We start from the raw sequence: 24,702 nt of genomic DNA, 5'->3' as shown, positions 1-24,702 counted from the left end.
TAATAACCTATTGTCGAATAACAGTCTCACAACTTATGAACTCACTCTCCAAATACATTTTTTTTATTGAACTTGTGTAACAAGTACAAGGCTTATACTGCTTTTAACACATTTACAACTCAGTCTTCCAATCAATTGTGCTTATTTTTTATGCATATAGAAATCCAACAATGCAACCTCACGTGCTTTGTGTGTCAGGAACTACTTTTTAACTTTCTTCCAAACTTCCTATTTGTAATAGTTCCGGCAGCCTATGCTTCTACCTGTCCAATCATCTTACCTTACACTTTTCCCTAGACTGCACATCTACATATATATTAACCCAATGCATACATAGAAACACATTTTATTATAATAATAATAATAGTTTTTTATGCTTTTTTGAACCTAATATAATATTATTATCTTTTAATTTTGATGGCAAATTTCAAATATGAAGTACACCATTAGCGGGAAAACGAATTATTTCAAATTACACTCTCTTTTTGGTCTCCATCCCATTTGCATGCGATATCAGTATACAACTGGATGTTGCAGGATAGTCCCTTAGCCTGAGGCATGTTGTTTGTTTAACTCTTAGCCTTTCTATCCATCCTTTACTTTATGTTTATCCTTTGTGAACCCCGTTGAGCCTTATCCTTTTTGTTTGAATTAAACTCCTGTTCATCCATAACTATACACTTCTTACCATTGTTCGGCATGATTGTTGTAAATTATAAAGTGTGCAAAAAGCTAAGTTTGGGGTGGCAATTCGTAGAAAGAGAGCAAGTGCGTAAAAAAATTAATTAATAATAAATAAAAAGAAGAGAAAAGCACTTGCCGTGACTAAAGACTCGAACATGCTCATAGAAAAAATTGAGTGAAGAATCAAAGTGAACCCCCGGGTTATTAGTGAAAAAAAAAGAGAAAATAACATGAATGCCGAATCCAAACCCTTTGTTATTCATCCGTTTGTCTATCCTACCGTACTTGAGCCCCGTTACAACCCAAAAGACCTCATAAAGTGTGTGGAATCTGTTTGTGTAGTGAAGATAGAGTAAATTCAAAATTAAGAGTTAATATTGCATACTTTGGTACTGTGAGTGCAAACACTTTAACCCCGAGAGATCTGGTGAGAGTGTGAAAAGTTTGCAGGTAAAGAAGTCCTCTGATGTGAAAGTGTGGTAGATAGTTCGATTCAGGAAATCAGAAGCTTGATCGGCAAGGAAAAGCCAAGTTACGAAAAACACAGGCTGTGTTGTGGATAGGAGAAATTCGTGGGTGACCTCTGTTTAGTCTCAATACATTACTTGAGGACAAGCAATGAGATAAGTTTGGTGTTGTGATCGGTCACCATTTCTATTAAGTTATGTCTTTCATTCGGCTCAAATTCATCATCTCTGTAACATATTCGGTTGTTTTATTGCTTTTTAAGTTAAGTTTATCATATTTATTAATTTATAGTATTGCATTGCATTTGGTTTAAAGTTTATGTCAAAAGATCTTCTTTATGCTTCGATTTGGTAGTGTTAGTGTTACAGGTTGATGCATAGGTTCAAAAGGACTAAAAGCTGAATGTTGGACGCTCCAGAAAGCCAAAAGTGAAAAATCAGGATCAACACGGGCGCCCGTGTTGATGGGTCTGCGCAGAATTTACGTCAGTCAGTGAATCAACACTGCCCGTGTTAATCAACACTGCCCGTGTTGATGGGCCTGCAGCAAAGGAAAAAGCCACGTGAATCAGAAAATCAACACGGGCACCCGTGTTAATCAACACGGCCCGTGTAGATGGATGCGGACAAAAACTTCACTTTTTGATCTGTTTCAATATGTCTTGTCATTAAGGGTACTTTGGACTTTTTGCGGACACTGAGACTGATGCTAGTACTATTTAAACAAAGTTTGTATTAGGAGAAAATGACTTTTGACAGATTGGAGAAAAGAATACAATAGAAGATTGGAGAAAGCAAGGGTTTGGGAGAGAAGAAGATCTTCATGAAAGGAAGCAATTGAAGATTCAATCTCCTCCAATTTCTTGTAATGTCTTTATTCATTATTGTGTTTTCTTTGAATACTATGAGTAGCTAAACCCCCCAATGCTAGAGGGTGGCTCTGATTTCACTTTGTAATGACTCTGAATTTGCAATTGCGATAACCATCATGTTTTCTATCGTTAATTTATTCTCTTGATGTTTTTAAAGCGTTTACTTTCGGACAAATTGGAATTGATGTATGATTATCGTTTAGGTTGGACAACCATTGATAATTCTTTCATGAGAATATACTATAATTGATATTACCTAGGACTAGGATTACCTTATAGTAACCGGATATTCTTGATAACTTAATTGCTTGATTTCATTGTAAATCTCTAAGGACTTAGGGTTTAGGATGAAGGATCAAAGGTTTTTTCACTAAGGACTTTGGATCAAACAACCTTAAGAACCGGTAATTGATTATTGAAAATAAATTGTTGCAATAGAAATTTCAGAGTTGTTACATTGTCAATCATCCACTATCCCTAGCATGTTACTCATATTTGTTAAAAAGTTAATTTCATTTACTGCTTATTTTACTTTTCGCTAAGGGATAATAACCAAACAAAACCCAATTGAAGTTTTTGTTTAATTGAACTTTGAATTGAACTCATCGTTTCTGCGCAGTCCCTGAGATCGATATTCGGGGAATTTTCCCTACTATTACAAGAGGCAAAATAGTACACTTACTATTTTACCGATCACCCTTCAGATCGTCACATATAATTGGCCATGGCTAAAAGATCATTTGGTATATAAAGTCAAACCCAATCCAACAATTATCCTTAAGATTTGTTGATGGTCATTGCAAACGATACAATGATTGGAAATTGTCTTCTATTCAATTTGAAAGGCCAAGGCGATTGTGATGGTGACATATCCATTCTAGGAATGTAGATAAGTTTGCCATGGCCTTTTCCACCCATAATTTCAATTTCAAGAACATGATTTTCCATATTAGTCACTATTAACCTAGTTTCATTGCACAAACCCTCAGATTGATCAATGTTTCTCATAAGCATTATTGGGGTACCCACATTTAATTTAATGACATTAGGAAATCCAGAAGTTCTTAGAGAACTGAGAAACTCAGGAGTAAGGACTTCAATAATCCTGTTATCATAAATCTCAATATGGTCAACTAAGTTAGAGCTATAATAATCCTTTGATTGTCCTATATAAAAAAAGTTAAAGAATGAAAGTGAGGTAAAAAAATTAGATAGGACATATTTAAAAAATAAATAAAATATAAATGTTGATTTGGAATGAAAGATATACTTGATATCATATCAATAATATGATTAATAATTTGATCAACAACTTCAATTGTTGATCCTAAGATAGCTCGACTTTTAAGGTAATTGAAAGATTTGTAATCATCCATGAAAGTAGGGTAGGCACTTTCAACAATGGCAACAATAGAATCATCAAAATTTTCTATTAAAATATCACGAGGAATATTAATATCAGCATAACCATCATTAGGCTCCTAAAGTTTACCTTCACCCAATTTTAAATGCCACTTTGAAAACTCATCAATGTCCTTTTTTTCTTCATCACTCTGACCTCCTTTCAAACGCATATTTATTTGTTAAAGTCAAGATCTCACAAGAATTCCATAAGTAAGATGCATTGATAGTAGCGTTAGCAATGTCAAATCTACTACCTCTAGGGATAACCGGTAAAATTTATCTGAAATCTCCATCAAAATACTACTACCTTCCCACCAAAAATTTGTTTAGAGTTTCTATAACTACTCATGCCATTCTTTAAAGTTTTGTCAAGTACTTCAAAACAGAACTTGCTCGCCATAGGGGCCTCATCCCAAATAATCAACTTAGTTTCTCGAAGCAGTTTGCCATAGACATCATTATATTCAATGTTGCAAGTAGAATTGTCCAAAATAGATACAGGTAATTTAAATTTAGATGGAGCAATTCTGCCCCTAGGTAATAAAAGTGACGCTATCCCACTCGAAGCAACAGTAAAAACAATTTCATGTTTATACCGTAAAGAAGTTGCAAGTGTCTTCCACATGTAAGTTTTACCAGTACCTCCGTAACTCTGTAAGAAAAAAAACTCCTCCTTTTTTATTGATAACAACAAACATGATCCCTTCATAAACTGTCATTGCTCATCTTCAAGAAGAAAATATGAAAATTGCAATAAGAAATGTAATAAAATATGATATCAAATCAAATGTAAAAGTAGAATGGAAGTTACCTGTTAGAGCACTAGATAGGTGATGGAATTCAGATTTCATCAAATCAACATCATAACTTCACTCTTCATATATTAGTCGATTTCCCAATTGTTGAAGTACATAACCATCTGGATACGATATAAGTTTAAAATACGTACAATTCCTCTGATTTGCTTGCAGTAAGATTTCAATCTCAATTAATGTTAAATTCTTTAATTTGTCTTCAGTCAAAACCAAATTAGTTAAATAAAGGAACACTGATGTGAGTGAGAAAAAATCCCAATAATGTTATATAAATAAATAATGATACATGTATCATATACCAATGGTTTGATTCTGCTGAATATAAAGTAATGTACCTGAGTTATTAGCCAAAGTTCTTTCTCAATGCAAAAGACCATCTGCCAGCAACATCCAAGTTTTCTTCAAAACATTTTTTGGTATGTTTATAGTTCCAGATAGCAGCATAACAACAAACTATTTCCTCAAGAAATGTCCAGGTCCCTATTGACAGGCCTATTTAATAGCACCAATATATTCTCTATCAAGATCTTGATGCGCTATGGGACACTATTGTGGAAGAATCATCGTGACTGAGATAGGTAGAATCATTGTGACAAAGAAAGAGAATAGTTTTCTATATCTCTAATATTGGGCATCAAAAGTGAACAGTTTTCATATTGAAATTACAGTTTATGATTTGCCAACAATCTTTGTTGAGTGTTATGTATTACTTTTCTCCTCTTGCATAAATATGTCTCATGAATGTATATGTAACAGTCTTCAACACTGAGTCTTTGGGAAATGCAGAAACTAAATGGCATCATGAAGATGAATTTTAGGGGTTACTATGTTATTTTCATGATGTTAATCTTGTCAATCTACACTGGTCCGATTTATAACGAGATCTTTTTTTGTTCCATTTGAACTCTTCGACCCCTCTGCGTGTGAGGGTTGTGACCTTTCTTGCAGGTGATTGAAATCCCTTTTATAAATCAATATTATCTTTATGCTACTAGAGATTTAGTCACTATTATTTTATTTACATGCTTGTAGGCTCAAGCTGGTATTGCATTAGGAAAGCACACCCGGATAATTTTGGATGTTGATGCGGGGTTGAAAGTTTTGGCGGATTCCTATTCAAAAGAGATGTTATTGCAATGTCTTTATTTTCGAAAGTCGAACATGAAGCACAATTTTGATTTGCACTTGAGAGAGGCATTCCTACCATATATGCTATCGGGTTCTCAAAGGATGGCATTCCCCAATGGTGTTTTTCATCCTCGTTAATTGTGCGTGGCGATGTCGAGTACCTTGGTTTCACTAATGCTTATATTGCTTAGATTTTTAATTTGGTTGAGTATCGTTAATGAGGAATATGAAACTTTGTTTTTAGGTGGCAAGTTGCATTTGGAATTGAATCATGTTTTGTGGTCGCGTGATTATTTTCCTTGGGCTGCTACTCCTTATTCCAAAAGCTTGAAAAAGATGTTGAGATAAGGTAGGGTAGGATAACATATCATATCATATATCTATATATTATTCAAAAGAAAATAACTAAGCAACTTTTATGTGTTTTTTTTTTGCTTCTAGAAATGACTCCACTAATGTGTTGGGAGCATGCATCTATTAACAAGGATGAACTAAACAATGTTGATGCCGCCATTTACCGCAAACCCACATCCAACGAATGTTACGAGCAAAGAGAGAAAAACAATCCTTCGTTATGTAAGGATGATGATAATCCAAATGCTGCCTGGTAAACAACTCTACTATTGCTACATTGACATAAGTATAGTTGATTTGATCGGTAAAATATAGAACAACACTTCTAAATTTTAAGCTGGGTTGGAAAAATTACAAAATATATTATTATGTTAGAGGTTTGTACTTTTGCAGGCAAGCGTAAGGTGCCCACAAATAAGGCCGAGAGAGGAGCCAAATGGCCTGAAGTTTGGTCTCAACAGTTGCAAAAAGTCCCATATTGACATAATATAAGACATTTATTTAGTTACTGTCCTCTAATGGAATACTAAGTCTCATACTTTTGATAGGCGTGTCTTTAATTTTTTTTAAAAAAAATTAAAAATAATTTTAAAGATGTATAATTGATTTTAATGTGTTTTATTTTTTTAATAGGTTTGATTAGATCTAATAAAAAGAAATTTAAATTAAAATTTATATATTTTAAATTTTAATATAACTTTTCAATGTTATTTTTATAAACGGGAAAAGTACTATTAATTTAAACATTTTTATATCCCTAAACAAATGTGCATAAGACAACAAAACTCATGCTTATATACGAATTTCTTGTTCAAATATTTTCTCACAATATTTATTATTCTTTGTGTAAGTATTACCTCCACAATGACATTATTTAAAATTAAAACAAATTAAATAAACTTTTTTGTTCTAAAAGGAACTTCACGGTAACCATTTTTCATTTTGTTTTTTATAAATTTCTATTTCTTCTAATATGAAAAATAAAATAAAATTATTGATAAAAACTTGAATAATAACTGGAACACATTTATTATTGATTCAATAATTTTAGTATATAATACTAAAACAAAAAATAATAATTATAGAGGAAAAAATATTGTTTATTTAAATATTTGTACATACAAAAAAAATTATAGACACTAATTTATCTTTTATAAAAATAATAAATTTTTTGATTAAATAATTTTCTCTTTCTATTATTTTATTTTTATTATATTTTTAAAACAAGAACATTCGAATAATGAACAGATATCCCACTAATAGTATAATGATAATGAAAAATAATTCACTAAAAATGTTTATAGGTTGAATTTCCGCAAGAATAAATTTTTGCAGAAAATAGTGTGAGAATATATTTATAAAAATGAAATAAGTGGGTGCTAATTTAATTTATAGATACACTTTAAAAATAATCTTTTTTGTTTAAAAAAAAAAAATAATAATTCATCATTTTTATGAAAAGTGTCTTATTTACAATTTTTTTTATTTCAAAATAATTGTTCTTTTACAATAACAATACTATATTTATTATTAAGCCTAATTTATTAATTTTTATTTTATTCAACTATTTTATTAACTATAATTAATATCTTTAAAATTTACATAATTAATTTTTTGGTTTAAAAAAAAATACTCCGTATTTTCCTTCAGATATATAGATTGTATATAAAAAATTCGAATAACATTGTGGTGGAAAGAAAGCTTGTGATGCGACATCTCTCTTATTTATACTGTTGGCAGAGTAGTAGCAGTTGCATCACGTTGGAATTGACATCAATTGATAACGAAGCAGTGCATTTCACAGTGTTCAGTGCTTGGTATTCGGAAAAAAACCAAAAGAAAATGGAAAAGACAAGTCAGTAATGGCTTACAAAATCTTTTGCGTGAAGAACACATAAAGCACTTGATATGATATGATATGATGTTATCAAAATCTAAACCATGCAACCACCCATCCATACAAGCAATCTCTTTTCAATAAATTTCGAAACCTGCTCTACCACATTACTCAACAATATATTCTCTACCATATTTCTCTTTCAAACCAACAATACCTAAATCTTCAACAACGGGTATAAACAAATCACCATGTTTCAAGAAGTTTCATGTTGTTTTCTTTTCGGACTACAGAAGAACACTTGTGTGCATGAAATTAATTTCAATGGCTTCTTCAACAAAATAGTTTTGGATGATGGTGAACAAATTTTTATTACAACTACTTTCTCCTCTCAATTCAAACAATGGGACCCGGGAAGAGAGAAAAAAAGCATTACTCACCTCAACTGTGATTTCATTGATTAATAAGGTTAGATTACCAATTTTTTTCTTAAATAATATCATAATTTTTTGTTATATTTTTATTAATTGTTTCACCTAACATGTTTGAAAAGTACTTTAAAAGTAAAAAGATGGAATGAATGTGCATTATTTTTATTACTTAAAATTTAAAGTAGTTTTTGCAATTCAAAATTTTGTTTTCTTTGTATAAAATGTTAAAACTAACATGTTTAAAAAATATTTTAAAAATAAATGAATGGAATGAATATGTATTATTTTAAGATAAGGATTACTTAAATTTTAACAATGCTGCATAGTATGTAGTAATGTAAATTAAGAGGTTGCTGTACTGTTTAAGCATATTTCAAGAGCGATAATTCGTGCATGCATATATGGGAAGATTCCAAGAATAACTCTAATTGATCGCAACTACAATATTTCGTACTACTGTGAGATGATAAAAAGGAAAGACACTGGATAGGTATCTATGTGGTGGATGGTCGGACTTTTGCAAAGACCAGAACCTACAAAAGGGTGACAAACTACGTTTCTACATAAGATATTCTCTGGTGGAAGAGATTTTGGTGGCCGTCGAGCGTGGAAAAACATAGTGACTAACGTGTTAAGGAATATGACGTGCGGTATGTCGTAGACAAAGTAGTATTTACGAATGTATTTTTTTAAAATTTTCGGGACAGGAGTGGTTATGTTTTGGTAGTTTAGTTTTTTGAGCACACCCTTATTGTTGTCAAAATGATGGTAATTTTGTTATATTGACTGTATTAGGGCCCGTTTGTTTTGGTTTTTTTTAAAAATGATTTTTATAGTGTTACTAAATTTTGTGAAAAAAATTTTTATAAAGAAATTTTTTATAAAAGCTTCAAATGAAAATTTTGTTTAAATAGTTATTCTTAAAATATGATTTTAGATATTTCATCTATTTTTGGGGAAAAAATTTGGATATCAAAATTTCAAAAAATCACTTAATTTTAAAGCTATTTCAAATAGATTTTCATAAAAATCATTTTTGAAATACAACTTTTTAAAAAAATTATGATTTTGACTAAGTTTTGGTCTTCAATTATGTATGTTTGTGTTATAGGATGTCAAATTAAGTGTTTCATTTTTAAAAAAACGAATATAAAAAAATTTATAATATTTTAAAAAATAATTTTAGAAAATCTATTTTCAAAAATACAAAGAAAAAATCCATTTTTTTAAAGCTGAAACAAACTGACCTGGGTTGCATGCTTTCTAACTAATCCTGTCATTGGCACAATGAACTATTAACGGTTAAAATGAACTCAGACCATGGGAAAAAAACGAAGTTGCATTCTATGTGCAGTCCTATTTTGGAATTAAATGAGGGTTGTTCTAATGTTCATAATGTGTTTGCTATAATGCTTTTTCACGTCGTATTGTAGAAGCTGTATATTAGTTTATTAATTGTTGCATTATGGATTATTGAGTTCCCTAAACTTAGTCTGTGTATATAAAAAGGAAATAAACATGTACAGTAGAAACACGTGATATGTATTTAGTTGTTTGAGTTGGCTGTTGTTTTCAAACAGTACACGTTTGTTTTTAAGATCATTAGTCAAAATAAAAAAGAGCTAATATAATTGTTAAAACTCAAAATAATTGGGACCATAAAAATAAAAAACAGTAAGGTTTTAAAAAATATAGTTAAAAACATAAAGTGATATTTGAGTATAAAAATAGCAACAAATTAGTTTTATACATGGCAATTATTAAAATGAATTTACAACCTTAAAAAAGAAAAACAGGATTGAATTTCTGGGCTGGTCCGTTTTATACTTTTATGGTCCAAGTAAAAGGCAAACTATACAATATCCCCTTTTGTAGCATTATATAAGGGGAAGCGATGGATTAGGGTTTGTGTTGCACATCACATCTGTTTTTTAAACTGAATATGGTTATCAAACCGAAAATGGTTAATAAGTTAGTAAATTGAAAATGTATTATAAAACTGAAATGCATGGTTTTTTAAATCTACAATATAAGAAAGTTTGATGTTCTGGAAAGGACCAGAACGCCCCTTTGCTTAGATGGTGAGCCACGTGGATGGGGTCTTTGCAATTCTTACTCTTTCTATGCTACCTTCCACTAACTCATCTTACTTGCAAGAAAATCAAAGCTGTTTCGTTTTCTATCTTTCTTGGAAACCCAAAATTACTGTTTGCTTTACTAAATCTGTTTTATCATTGCAGCTTGCTCTTTCCCATGTCTCTCCAATCTTAGTTTGTCTATTATCTTCTACTTCCGCTTTCCTCCCTCCTCATTTCTCACCAAACTGCCATTCATCTTCATCTTTCCATTTTCCTTTTTTTTTTGAAAGCTTTTGTTCAGCATGGCTCGACCGATGGAGAAAGTTGTGGACATCAAACGACTCCAAGGAACTTTGGAAAGTGGCGATTAGAGTTGTCCATAAATGGAAGGTAGTCTCCAACAACAAGGAGCACTTTGAGATGATCTATCAAGACAAAGAAGTAAGTTTTGAACACTACTGTCAACCCTTTCCATTTTTGGTTCAAAATAGCTTTCCATCTAGCATGTTTATTTTCTGTTTTTACATATGGTTTTGGTTGTGTTATTTGTTTCAAATCTGTTTGTGGTTGGGTAAAGATGTTTGTTCATTTCTTTCTGTTAACCCCACCTTCATTTTTATACATTAAACCCTAATATGTTGTTTCATGTGTTAGAAAATTGTTATCCATCTGTACCTTCATCGGGTTTTTTATGTTCATCAGTATATGTGTTATGAATGTTTAACATGTTTTGGTTCTTTTGTATTTGTCAGGGGTCTGACATTCACGTAGTTGTTCCAAATACGTGCATGGCCGCTTATAATGACAAGTTTGAGGTGGACAACACGTACACTGTCTCCAACTTTGCAGTGCAGCCAAATAACTTGGTTTTTAAACCAAGCACTCACAAGTTCTTGGTGAAGTTCACAGGAGGAACTTCTGTGAATGATGTCAACAAACACGACATACCCCCCATGCAACGCACCTTCACCAATTTCCCTGATATTATGACCGGCAAGTTTAAGAAGAATGTGTTGATCGGTAATGTTACATGTCGTGTTGTTTATACTTTCACTTTTATAATGTTGTTCATTGTCTTATGTTTATCATTTTTCTTATTCTCTTAGACGTTATTGGCGTGATCGATGCTATTGGATATCAACAAACTCAAAGTGGTGGGAAAAAAATGCAGGTCAATTTTGTACTGAGGGATGCAGCGTATGTAGTCTATGCTATTTCCTGATTTTTTTTACATATCTAAGTCATGTATTCTAACCATGACGTTGTCATCTTCCTAGCAACAACACAATGAACTGTACCCTCTGGGAGGACTATGCCAAAAAGTTTTTCAAGTTTCACGAGGAAAATCCAACAACCTCTGGACCAACTGTGATTTTGCTTAGCTATGCAAAAGTTAAGGAACAGGGTATGATGTTTAGTTGTTTTTTTTTATTTTTGATTTTGTGATGTTTTGCCAATTTTTTAACACATTCATTTTTTATGTAGGCCAATACCCGCTATCGGTTACAAATACATTCCATGTTACAAAACTCCAGATCAATCCAGATTTGCCTTCTGTTAAAGACTTCGTAAATGGGTATCTTCCATGACAGTTATGGTGTTCCATTCATTATTTGCGATGGTTGATAATATTGAAGGATAGAAAAACACTTAGAAAGGGGGGATTGAATAAGTGTGACTTTAAATCTTGGACGATAAAAATAAATGCACAAATATTTTTATCCTGGTTCGCTGTTAACGAAGCTACTCCAGTCCACCCCCGCAGAGATGATTTACCTCAACTGAGGATTTAATCCACTAATCGCACGGATTACAATGGTTTTCCACTTAGCCGCAACTAAGTCTTCCAGAGTCTTCTGATCACAACCTGATCACTCCAGGAACAACTGCTTAGTTCACTCCTAAGACTTTTTCTAGAGTCTACTGATCAACACGATCACTCTAGGCTTAGTTCACTCCTAAGACTTTCTGCTCAGCCAACTGCCAAGACTTCCTGCTCAGCCAACTGCCAAGACTTCCTAGAGTATACTGATCAACTGATCACTCTAGTTCCTTACAACTTAATGTAATCTATTCAAGAGTTTACAAATGCTTCTTAAAAGCGATAATCACAACTGTGATATTTCTCTTACAATTTAAGCTTAATCTCACTAAGATATTACAACAGCAATGTAGTGAGCTTTGATGAAGATGAAGATTCTGAGTTTAGATTTGAACAGAGTTTCAGCAAGTTAATTTGAATTGTATTGGTGCGAAAATCGTTAACCTTGCTTCTCATCAGAACTTCATATTTATAGGCGTTGAGAAGATGACCGTTGAATGCATTTAATGCTTTGCGTGTTCCGTACAGCTTTGCATTTAATGTTATACGCTTTTGTCAACTACCTCGAGCCTTGTTCACGCTGTGTCTACTGACGTAGCCTTTAGTAGCTTTAACGTTCCTTTTGTCAGTCAGCGTAGTCTGCCACGTGTACTTCCTTCTGATCTGATGTTTGTGAATACGACGTTTGAATATCATCAGAGTCAAACAGCTTGGTGCAAAGCATCTTCTGATCTTCTGACCTTGAAGTGCTTCTGAGCGTGATACCATCTTCTGATCTTCAGTGCTTCTGATCTCATGTTCTTCTGATGCTTCCATAGACCCATGTTCTGATTCTGCTTCGACCATCTTCTGATGTCTTGCCAGACCATGTTCTGATGTTGCATGCTGAACCATTTGAGACACATCTTCTGAGCGCTGAATTATGCGTACTCTTTATATATTTCCTGAAAGGGAAATTGCATTGGATTAGAGTACCATATTATCTTAAGCAAAATTCATATTATTGTTATCATCAAAACTAAGATAATTGATAAGAACAAATCTTGTTCTAACAATCTCCCCTTTTTTGATGATGACAAAAACATATATAAATGATATGAATTTGCGATCAGAAAGAGTAGACGGCAAAAGACAAATTACACAGCTATAGCATAAGCATATGAATATGTCTCCCCCTGAGATTAACAATCTCCCCCTGAGATAAATAATCGAAGAACTTTGATAAAAGACTTCCCTGATTATTTCGGTAGAGACGATCATATAAGCTTCTGCCTTCAGAGAATTCATAGCTTCTGACTTCTGCTTCCATTGGACAGCTTCAGAACTTGAATTTCTTTGATCTTCAGAACATTCACAGCTTCTGACTTCTGCTTCCATTCAGGACAGCTTCAGAACTTGAATTTCTTTGATCTTCAGAACATTCACAGCTTCTGACTTCTGCTTCCATTCAGGACAGCTTCAGAACTTGAATTTTCTGGATCTCTTAGAACATTCACATCTTCTGATTTCTGCTTCCCTCGGATAGCTTCAGAACTTTGAATGTCTACCAACATCACTTCATGCTAGATTTGTATCAGAACATTGTTGAATGTACCAGAGCATCATCTGAGCATCTCTACATCCTGAAATGTTACAGAACAAAAACTAAACGACAAAAGTCAGCATGAACGAGTTAGAACATAAAATGTATATTCAAATACATGATATGTATCAGAGCCAAATGTATCAGAGCATTTAGGCTAAAAACATGTATCAGAGCAAATAATGTATCAGAGCCATAACATTATATGTATCAGGGCAAATAGAATTTTGTCATAACAGGATAGACAATGATATTCAAATTCTATTATTAGTGCTTCTGATTCATTCTTCTTTCTTGCTTCTGATCTCTGAAGCTTGACAGCACTCAGCTTGCTTCAGTTTCCATGGTTTTGCTTCTAGTGTTTGCTTTGAAGATTCACTTCACTTCTCTGTACCTGCAAAACACTTAAACCATATAGAACTTGCAGTTCTTGTTAGTGAATGTGTGGGAGCCTTTACCCAGCAACTGATAGATTTAATCAAATCATTTATCATTTATCTTTCTCCCCCTTTTTGTCATAACATCAAAAAGAATATATAAAAAGATTCAGATGTATAAAACGACAAAAGAAAACATTTACTGGAATGTAAAACACAAAGAAACTTTTTATTGATAATCAAAAGATATTACAAAAGGTTCCTATGTTTAACAAGATGAAAAACATTCCTAGCAAATACAAAACAAGCAGAAGCAGCAAGGAAAAGAAAACAACAAAGTAGAATTTCCAAAGAGGAAATGACTACAAAAAATTAAAAAATACAACATTCGGTCAAGAAACTCAACATAGAAGTTGAGTATATCTTCCCACAACTCAAGAAAGTCTTCAGTCTTTGGATGAAAGTTGATAACAACATCAAAGAAGGATCTGACTTGAGAGGTATTAGAAGAGCCATCCCGAGATGCACAGAGATCTGTCGCCTTTGAGTCATGGAGCTTCAACAGGCTTAGAGTGAACGCTAGGTTTTGAGAGAAGAAATGAAAACCGAGAGAGAGAGAGAGAGAGAAAACTTTTAAGAGGAAAACAAAAAGATAGGAAACCAAAAAACCATTTTGAAGGGTATTTAAAAGAAAATAAAGTGAAACGAATGATGACTAGCATTTAATGTTACGTGACGTGAGGAGAGATAATAAAGACAAATGAGGTGACTAGCACAGTTACCTATGGTCGGCGTCCCTTCAACTGCACGCGCGCTTATCCATGAATAGTAACGACAGGTTTACCATCCCGAGATAAAACGTAACAGCTGTTTTGCTTTAAAAGAGGTTCTGAATCAACTTAGACAATGAAACGTTAGTAATAACCGAATCATAATTTCTAAAAGATTTCAATCAGAACTTCTAAAAAAAATTGTTCCACAATCATTTCAGAAGATACTCATACATGAGAACTTCTCATCTTCTCATTCTGGGCATAAATCCATACTGATGTTCTTCAGAATGAACTTAAACCTATCTTCAGCCAGGGGTTTTGTAAAGATATCAGCCCATTGATGGTCTGTATCAACAAAGTTTAAAGAAATAACACCCTTCTGAACATAGTCCCTTATGAAATGATGTTTTATCTCAATATGTTTAGCTTTTGAATGAAGAATAGGATTCTTAGATAAACATATAGCAGAAGTATTATCACAGAATATAGGAATGTTACTCTCAAATATCTGATAATCTTCTAACTGACTCTTCATCCAGAGCATCTGTGTACTACAACCAGCAGCTGCGACATATTCTGCTTCTGTTGTTGATAGAGCAATAGTTGCTTGCTTCTTGCTGTACCAGGAGATCAAATGACTTCCAAGAAATTGGCAACTTCCTGAAGTACTTTTTCTTTCAATTCTGTCTCCAGCATAGTCAGCATCGCAGAATCCTACTAAGTTGTATTCTTTAGATTTTCTGTAAACTAAACCAACATTAGTAGTACCTTTCAGATACTTTAGAATCCTCTTAACAGCAGTTAAATGAGATTCTCTAGGATCTGATTGGAATCTAGCACACAAACAAACACTGAACAGAATGTCAGGTCTAGAAGCAGTCAGATATAGAAGAGATCCAATCATACCTCTGTATAGCTTCTGATCTACCTTCTTACTTACCTCATCCTTACCTAGGATGCATGTTGGATCCATAGGAGTTTTGGCTTCTTTGCAGTCTAGAAGATTAAACTTCTTCAGAAGTTCCTTCACATACTTGGTTTGGTGAACATACGTTCCTTCTGATGTTTGATTTATTTGTATTCCAAGGAAATACGTGAGTTCTCCCATCATGCTCATTTCAAACTCAGCCTGCATAGACTTAGCAAACTCCTTTCCAAGTGTAGCATTAGATGTTCCAAAAATAATATCATCTACATATATTTGACAAATTAAAATATCCTTTTCAAAGGTTTTACAAAAGAGAGTAGTGTCCACTTTTCCTCTAGTGAAACCATTATCCAGAAGGAAAGAACTTAAGCGTTCGTACCAAGCTCTGGGAGCCTGTTTCAATCCATACAATGATTTCTTAAGTTTAAAAACATGATTAGGAGACATAGAGTCTTCAAAACCAGGAGGTTGATGGACATAAACTTCTTCATCTATATAACCATTTAAGAAGGCACTCTTAACATCCATCTGATAGAGAGTGATGTTATGTTGAGTGGCAAAAGAAATTAATAGACGAATAGATTCTAACCTGGCCACTGGTGCAAAGGTTTCTGTGTAGTCAATCCCTTCTTGCTGACTATAACCCTGAGCCACCAGTCTGGCTTTGTTCCTTACCACTTCGCCTTTCTCACTGAGCTTGTTTCTGAAGACCCATTTTGTACCGATTATATTGAATCCATCTGGTCTAGGAACAAGATCCCAAACATCATTCCTTGTAAACTGATTTAGTTCTTCTTGCATAGCAATTATCCAGTCTGGATCTTCTAGAGCATGATCAACAGAAGTTGGCTCGATCAAGGATACAAGACCTAATTGACAGTCTGCATTGTTTCTAAGGAATGCTCTTGTTCTGATTGGATCATCCTTCTTTCCAAGAATGACATCTTCTGAATGACCAGAGATGAGTCTGGATGATCTTCTGACGGATGGTTCTTCAGAAATACTTAGATCCTCCAGAGAAGCTGATACTTGATCTTCAGACTCTTTGCTTCTGAGAAGCTCTGCTTCTGATGCGTTGCTTCTTGGCTCAACAACTTCTGATATGTCAATATCACAACCTGCAAAATTATCAACTTGCTTTGGTTTTTCAGAACCAAGCTTATCATCAAACCTGATATTGATTGATTCTTCTACAACCAATGTTTCAGTATTGTATACTCTGTAGCCTTTTGAGCGTTCAGAATATCCAAGAAGGAAACACTTTTGAGCTTTGGAATCAAACTTACCAAGATGATCTTTAGTGTTCAGAATAAAGCACACACATCCAAAAGGATGGAAATATGAAATGTTGGGCTTTTTATTCTTCCACAATTCATAGGGAGTCTTATTAAGAATAGGTCTGATAGAGATTCTATTCTGAATATAACATGCAGTGTTTATTGCTTCTGCCCAGAAATGCTTAGCCATATTGGTTTCATTGATCATGGTTCTGGCCATTTCTTGCAGAGTCCTATTCTTTCGTTCTACAACCCCATTTTGCTGTGGAGTTCTAGGACAAGAGAAATCATGGGCAATACCATTTTCTTTGAAGAATTCTTCAAAGGATCTGTTCTCAAATTCACCACCATGATCACTTCTGACCTTTATGATTTTACACTCTTTTTCAGATTGAATCTGAATGCAGAAATCAAAGAACACTGAATGAGTCTCATCCTTGTGTTTCAAGAATTTTACCCATGTCCAGCGGCTATAATCATCTACAATGACTAGTCCATATTTCTTTCCTCTGACAGATGCTGTTTTGACTGGGCCAAACAGATCAATGTGCAAGAGTTCTAATGGCCTTGAGGTAGAGACAACATTCTTAGACTTGAATGCAGGTTTGGAGAACTTGCCCTTCTGACATGCTTCACAAAGAGCATCTGATTGGAATTTCAGATTAGGAAGTCCTCTGACAAGATTCAGTTTGTTAATTTGAGAGATCTTTCTCAAACTAGCATGACCTAATCTCCTGTGCCAGACCCACTGCTCTTCAGAAACAGACATAAGACAAGTCACCTTCTGACTCATAAGATCTTGCAGATCTGTCTTATAAATGTTGTTCTTCCTCTTGCCTGTAAATAGGATTGAGCCATCCTTCTGATTTACAGCCTTGCAAGACTCTTGATTAAAGATTATATCATAACCATTGTCACTTAATTGACTGATAGATAAAAGGTTATGTGTTAATCCTTCTACAAGAAGTACATTAGAGATGGAAGGAGAGTTACCAGACTTTATAGTTCCAGAGCCAATTATCTTGCCCTTCTGATCTCCTCCGAACTTGACTTCTCCTCCAGACTTAAGCACCAGGTCTTGGAACATAGACCTTCTTCCTGTCATGTGTCGCGAGCATCCAGAGTCCAGGTACCATGACATGTTGTGCTTTGTCCTTCTTGCAGCCAAGGATATCTGCAATAGGAATAATCTTATCCTTAGGTACCCACATTTTCTTGGGTCCTTTCTTGTTAGATTTTCTCAAGTTCTGTTTGAACTTGGATTTAACATTGTAAGCAATAGGAGGAACAGCATGATAATTCTTAATGTGAGTTTCATGATATTTCCTAGGTTGTGTCACATGCTTCTTAGTGTGTGTAATGTGAAAACTTTGTGCATGTGAAGTGTGCCTAATATCATGAGAGTGGCCATACTTGAACTGATCATACAATGGCTTGTATGTAATTTTCATTTCATCAACAGGTTCAAGTTTGTATGGGGTTTCACCCTCATAACCAATGCCAACTCTTTTGTTTCCAGACACAGCATATATCATAGAAGCTAGCTGACTTCTGCCAATACTTCTAGATAAGAACTTTCTGAAACTTAAATCATATTCTTTCAGAATATGGTTCAGACTAGGAGTGGATTTTTCTGAATTAGAAGGAGATCCAACATTATTGGATAATTTTAAAAGTTTTTCTTTTAATTCAGAATTCTCCAACTCAAGCTTCTTTGTTTCAAATTCAAATTGCTTTTTCAGCTTTTTGAATTTGAGACTAATCTGAGACTTGAGTTCCAGAAGTTCAGTTAGACCGGAAACTAACTCATCTCTAGTAAGTTCAGAAAATACCTCTTCAGAATCTGATTCTGATGTAGATTCTGATCCGTCATCTTCTGTCGCCATCAGCGCACAGTTGGCCTGCTCATCTTCTGAATCATCTTCTGACTCATCCCAGGTTGCCATAAGACCTTTCTTCTTATGAAACTTTTTCTTGGGACTTTCCTTCTGAAGATTTGGACATTCATTCTTGTAGTGTCCAGGCTCATTGCATTCATAGCACATGACCTTCTTCTTGTCAAATCTTCTTTCATCAGAAGATTCTCCACGTTCAAATTTCCTTGAACTTCTGAAGCCTCTGAACTTCCTTTGCTTGGTCTTCCAGAGTTGATTTAGCCTTCTGGAAATCATGGACAGTTCATCTTCTTTTTCAGATTCTGATTCTTCAGGATCTTCTTCTCTGGCCTGAAAAGCGTTAGTGCATTTCTTGATATTTGATTTTAATGCAATAGACTTACCTTTCTTTTGAGGCTCATTTGCGTCCAGCTCTATTTCATGACTTCTCAAGGCGCTGATAAGCTCTTCCAGAGAAACTTCATTCAGATTCTTTGCAATCTTGAATGCAGTCACCATAGGACCCCATCTTCTGGGTAAGCTTCTGATGATTTTCTTCACATGATCAGCCTTGGTGTATCCTTTGTCAAGAACTCTCAATCCAGCAGTAAGAGTTTGAAATCTCGAAAACATCTTTTCAATGTCTTCATCATCCTCCATCTTGAAGGCTTCATACTTCTGGATTAAGGCAAGAGCTTTTGTCTCCTTGACTTGAGCATTTCCTTCATGAGTCATTTTCAAGGACTCATATATGTCATAGGCCGTTTCCCTGTTAGATATCTTCTCATACTCAGCATGAGAGATAGCATTCAGCAAAACAGTTCTACATTTATGATGATTCCTGAAAAGCTTCTTTTGATCATCATTCATTTCTTGCCTTGACAGCTTTACGCCTCTGGCAGTTACAGGATGTTTGTAACCATCCATCAGAAGATCCCATAGATCACCATCTAGACCCAGAAAGTAACTTTCCAGTTTATCTTTCCAGTATTCAAAGTTTTCACCATCAAATACCGGCGGTCTAGTATAACCATTGTTACCGTTGTATTGCTCAGCAGAGCCAGATGTAGATGCAGGTGTAGGTATAGTCCTTTCACTTTCATCAACCATCTTTTAAATGAAGCGTTTTTCTCTTCCTGAATCTTTTCTAAACACGGTTAAGTGCTTGCACCTTAGAACCGGCGCTCTGATGCCAATTGAAGGATAGAAAAACACTTAGAAAGGGGGGGATTGAATAAGTGTGACTTTAAATCTTGGACGATAAAAATAAATGCACAAATATTTTTATCCTGGTTCGCTGTTAACGAAGCTACTCCAGTCCACCCCCGCAGAGATGATTTACCTCAACTGAGGATTTAATCCACTAATCGCACGGATTACAATGGTTTTCCACTTAGCCGCAACTAAGTCTTCCAGAGTCTTCTGATCACAACCTGATCACTCCAGGAACAACTGCTTAGTTCACTCCTAAGACTTTTTCTAGAGTCTACTGATCAACACGATCACTCTAGGCTTAGTTCACTCCTAAGACTTTCTGCTCAGCCAACTGCCAAGACTTCCTGCTCAGCCAACTGCCAAGACTTCCTGCTCAGCCAACTGCTAAGACTTCCTGCTCAGCCAACTGCTAAGACTTCCTAGAGTATACTGATCAACTGATCACTCTAGTTCCTTACAACTTAATGTAATCTATTCAAGAGTTTACAAATGCTTCTTAAAAGCGATAATCACAACTGTGATATTTCTCTTACAATTTAAGCTTAATCTCACTAAGATATTACAACAGCAATGTAGTGAGCTTTGATGAAGATGAAGATTCTGAGTTTAGATTTGAACAGAGTTTCAGCAAGTTAATTTGAATTGTATTGGTGCGAAAATCGTTAACCTTGCTTCTCATCAGAACTTCATATTTATAGGCGTTGAGAAGATGACCGTTGAATGCATTTAATGCTTTGCGTGTTCCGTACAGCTTTGCATTTAATGTTATACGCTTTTGTCAACTACCTCGAGCCTTGTTCACGCTGTGTCTACTGACGTAGCCTTTAGTAGCTTTAACGTTCCTTTTGTCAGTCAGCGTAGTCTGCCACGTGTACTTCCTTCTGATCTGATGTTTGTGAATACGACGTTTGAATATCATCAGAGTCAAACAGCTTGGTGCAAAGCATCTTCTGATCTTCTGACCTTGAAGTGCTTCTGAGCGTGATACCATCTTCTGATCTTCAGTGCTTCTGATCTCATGTTCTTCTGATGCTTCCATAGACCCATGTTCTGATTCTGCTTCGACCATCTTCTGATGTCTTGCCAGACCATGTTCTGATGTTGCATGCTGAACCATTTGAGACACATCTTCTGAGCGCTGAATTATGCGTACTCTTTATATATTTCCTGAAAGGGAAATTGCATTGGATTAGAGTACCATATTATCTTAAGCAAAATTCATATTATTGTTATCATCAAAACTAAGATAATTGATAAGAACAAATCTTGTTCTAACAAATATCTTTTATCTTATATCCTCATCTAGTTTCTCAAAGGAAGCTTTGCGTACCGTCTCAAGCCAGCTCAGCTCATACTCTCAGTAATACTCGCGCAGCTCGAATTCTGAGAATGTTAGACAGAGTGACACTCAAAAGCTGCTTAATAAGGCTGTTGCTCTGCCTCTGAGTCAGCTTAAACAACTGCGGAGGTATATTTACTGACTGTGATAGTAATAAAGTTGGGACAAAATTATGAACCATGTGATATTTTATCGTACATGTTTATGTGTTCTTGCAGGACACTTTCTGTGCTACTGTTGCAAAGACAAGGAAACTCATTGCTTCTTCCTATGGATGGTACTACTGGTGCTGCCATGCATGCACCAAAGCTGCACGTGGTGATAAACCTCCATACGAATGTGATAATCACCATTTGACTGAGACGGAAATATATAAGTATGGATGTTTTAGTACGTTTTTATTTGAACGATAAAACCTCTGGCTGATTTTATGGTTTTTTGACATGTATTTGTTATCCAACAACAGGTATAAGATTGAAGTTGAAGGATTCCATCTCGACACGTCCTGCAAATTTATTTTTTGGGACAGGGAATGCCAACAAATCTTAGGTATTTCAGCTGCTCAAATGCGTGACACAATGATACAGGTTGTTCATCATATCCAACTTTTTATATGAATTAAACCTACTGTTTTAATGTATTATCATTAACATGGTCGTTTTTTGTTATAGGCTGGTATTACAGATCCTTTGGATTTTCCCTTAAAGCTTGATGCCATGTTGGACTTGGATCTGGCTTTAAGAGTTAGATGGCAGCCCAGCTGGGACAGCTGCTCTATTATTATGTTTATAGATGACAAATCGTTTGTTAAACAATTCGGTGCTCCTTGGGAGCCTAGGCAGGTAACACTTAACCAATAACAGAAAGCATGTTTGTTTTACATCCTCCTCCTCTTATGCTGATTGTATTTCTCTCTATAAGGCTAACGTCGCGGTTTCTGAACCATCTGGTACTGAACCCTCCGGCACAAAGCTGGCAGTCCAGGTCATCTAATGACTAAGAACATTATAACTTCAATACAGAATTTTTTAACTCAATTGGTTTGAATGATTATAATTCGTCCACATGCATTTCTTTTTTGTTGCAGATAAAAGAGAGCGTTGATGAAGCTAACACTGCTGCTGCCGATGATTGTGACGTTCTTACGGTATGATACACCTAATACGCAATTCAGCTAGTCAAAACACACGTGGAAGTATGCATAATTGATTATTATTTCTTTGTATTATGTGACTGCAGGATCTAGAGATAACCTCCAAACATAACCACGATCCGCAAACACCCACCGCAAAAACCATGATGGCTCAAGCGAATCGACGACCGTGTGTGATGGGGAACTTTCTTCGACAAAACTTAAAAAGATCATCAAGTTGGAGAAATAAAATGTAGTTGTACTCCTGTTATGAAACATCGTTTTGTATTGGCATGTACTTTTTTGATACTGTGTCGCGTGCCGCTATATGCAAGTCCTATTTCATATAACTATCCTACTGGATATTTCATTAGATTTTGGTGACAGCGGTCTATTTCTCTACGTGCCATTTATATTTTGGCTAACTTTAAACTCTATCTTAATTGCTTAACATCGTAATTCATCTATTTTACATTATATTTTCATTAGATTATGTTTTCATTTATGTGATTCTATTGTATATGACTTACCATCTATATTCATAATGTGGAACATACATATGAATATTGATTTCACCGATAATGGTTCTCAACAGAAGCAGACCATTAACTACAATTACTTACCATATTTAATTCCAATTAAAAGGAAAATTAGATGCTTTTTAATATTTTACAATGAACATGTATTTACTTAATTAATATCTTCACCAATTGAAAATAATAACCTATTGTCGAATAACAGTCTCACAACTTATGAACTCACTCTCCAAATACATTTTTTTTATTGAACTTGTGTAACAAGTACAAGGCTTATACTGCTTTTAACACATTTACAACTCAGTCTTCCAATCAATTGTGCTTATTTTTTATGCATATAGAAATCCAACAATGCAACCTCACGTGCTCTGTGTGTCAGGAACTACTTTTTAACTTTCTTCCAAACTTCCTATTTGTAATAGTTCCGGCAGCCTATGCTTCTACCTGTCCAATCATCTTACCTTACACTTTTCCCTAGACTGCACATCTACATATATATTAACCCAATGCATACATAGAAACACATTTTATTATAATAATAATAATAGTTTTTTATGCTTTTTTGAACCTAATATAATATTATTATCTTTTAATTTTGATGGCAAATTTCAAATATGAAGTACACCATTAGCGGGAAAACGAATTATTTCAAATTACCCTCTCTTTTTGGTCTCCATCCCATTTGCATGCGATATCAGTATACAACTGGATGTTGCAGGATAGTCCCTTAATACATACTTAGACCAAGGCTTTAGTGTACCAATTTCATGTAATTCTTCCGACTTTAAAACCAATTTTTAATATCTGTTGCATTGTTATACTCTATAAGAAATCTATACTGCATTGTGTCTTGATCAAGTAATGGAGTACGAAGCTGCTTCAAGTCCAACTGCGAGGGCTGCTATTGCGAGACGTCAGAGAAAAATTATTTTGGATCAGCAGAGACGCAAACGTCATGACAATCTCCCGCGTACACCTACTGTCATGCAACCTCCAGTTTCCTGAACCATCCAAAACGATGATTATTTTACACATGGAAGTAGTTCCATGGATGGAAACCTCCAATCAAATGGAACTCCTATTTCTACTCACTGTCAACCCTTGCATAGTTCAGATGTTCATGCAATGGCTAGAAAGAGGAGGAGGATCATATTGTCGCACCGGAGGAATGGCCCACATCACCCAGACAAAGAAAATATGCCCAACCTTGGCGATGTTGTTCCTTTTACCAGCACGACACCGGCATCATGTAATCAACGGCCTCTAACTGACAACCAATCTAGCCATTCTAACACAACCCCTTCCAATAGACATGTACAAGGTGTGTTACCTCAAAAAAGGACCAGACTTAGTCGTCATGCTCCCAACAACCTACTAAAGGAATTTAACCAAGCAGTCTTCCAAGTACGTAACACCGACGTGGCTTCTACATCTAATGCCAGTGCAAACCCTCTCAATGTTACTCGAATTGTTGACACTGCAGCTCATGGAACTACTGAGGCACACTCTAGCTCCGAAGATGATATCAACATGGGTGAGAATTCTGATGATGATTATGATGGAGTCGATAATGAATCCTTCTTAGATGCTCATCTAGAAGGTATGTTTCCTTTCTCATTGTCCTATTTAATTAGAAATTTTATATATTATTTTCTAAACTCCATTTACCAATCAATACAGAATACTCTGACATAGGGGATCGAGTTTGGGAATGTCAGTTTTGTCATGCCTATATGTGGTATCAGGAAAGGAAACAAAAATCACGACATACCACTGT

General features: G+C 34.7%; 3 protein-coding genes across 8 annotated transcripts; 2 read left to right on the top strand and 1 right to left on the bottom strand.

Moving 5' to 3' along the window:
• Positions 1-2,800: 2,800 nt before the first annotated feature.
• On the bottom strand, positions 2,801-4,052 carry LOC131649213 (uncharacterized). The gene is made up of 3 exons (XM_058918969.1): positions 3,735-4,052; positions 3,294-3,504; positions 2,801-3,189 (listed from the first exon to the last, which is right to left on the bottom strand). Exons 1-3 carry the CDS (start codon positions 4,050-4,052, stop codon positions 2,801-2,803), a joined length of 918 nt encoding a protein of 305 aa, XP_058774952.1.
• A 3,610-nt stretch (positions 4,053-7,662) lies between these two features.
• LOC131650966 (replication protein A 70 kDa DNA-binding subunit B-like) lies at positions 7,663-21,610 on the top strand. Of its 6 annotated transcripts, none has more exons than XM_058920660.1 (8): positions 7,663-8,029; positions 10,233-10,511; positions 10,823-11,090; positions 11,177-11,267; positions 11,348-11,475; positions 11,556-11,646; positions 21,225-21,386; positions 21,476-21,610. In XM_058920660.1, exons 1-7 carry the CDS (start codon positions 7,913-7,915, stop codon positions 21,280-21,282), a joined length of 1,032 nt encoding a protein of 343 aa, XP_058776643.1. In that variant the 5' UTR covers positions 7,663-7,912; the 3' UTR covers positions 21,283-21,386; positions 21,476-21,610. The 6 variants fall into 6 exon arrangements, with proteins under 6 accessions (XP_058776643.1, XP_058776644.1, XP_058776646.1 ...); XM_058920663.1 differs by having other exon boundaries at positions 7,665-8,029; positions 10,372-10,511; XM_058920662.1 differs by having other exon boundaries at positions 7,666-8,029; positions 10,361-10,511.
• On the top strand, positions 21,308-22,767 carry LOC131649212 (uncharacterized). The gene is made up of 7 exons (XM_058918967.1): positions 21,308-21,319; positions 21,476-21,633; positions 21,724-21,844; positions 21,929-22,099; positions 22,179-22,241; positions 22,345-22,404; positions 22,497-22,767. The coding sequence occupies exons 1-7, from the start codon at positions 21,308-21,310 to the stop codon at positions 22,644-22,646; spliced, it is 735 nt and encodes a 244-aa protein (XP_058774950.1). The 3' UTR covers positions 22,647-22,767.
• Positions 22,768-24,702: the final 1,935 nt, after the last annotated feature.

Source organism: Vicia villosa, linkage group LG2 (assembly GCF_029867415.1).
Source record: "Vicia villosa cultivar HV-30 ecotype Madison, WI linkage group LG2, Vvil1.0, whole genome shotgun sequence".
NCBI classification, from domain to species: Eukaryota; Viridiplantae; Streptophyta; class Magnoliopsida; order Fabales; family Fabaceae; genus Vicia; species Vicia villosa.
Note: the sequence above shows the minus strand (reverse complement) of the source record. Positions and strands in the feature narration are given on the sequence as shown.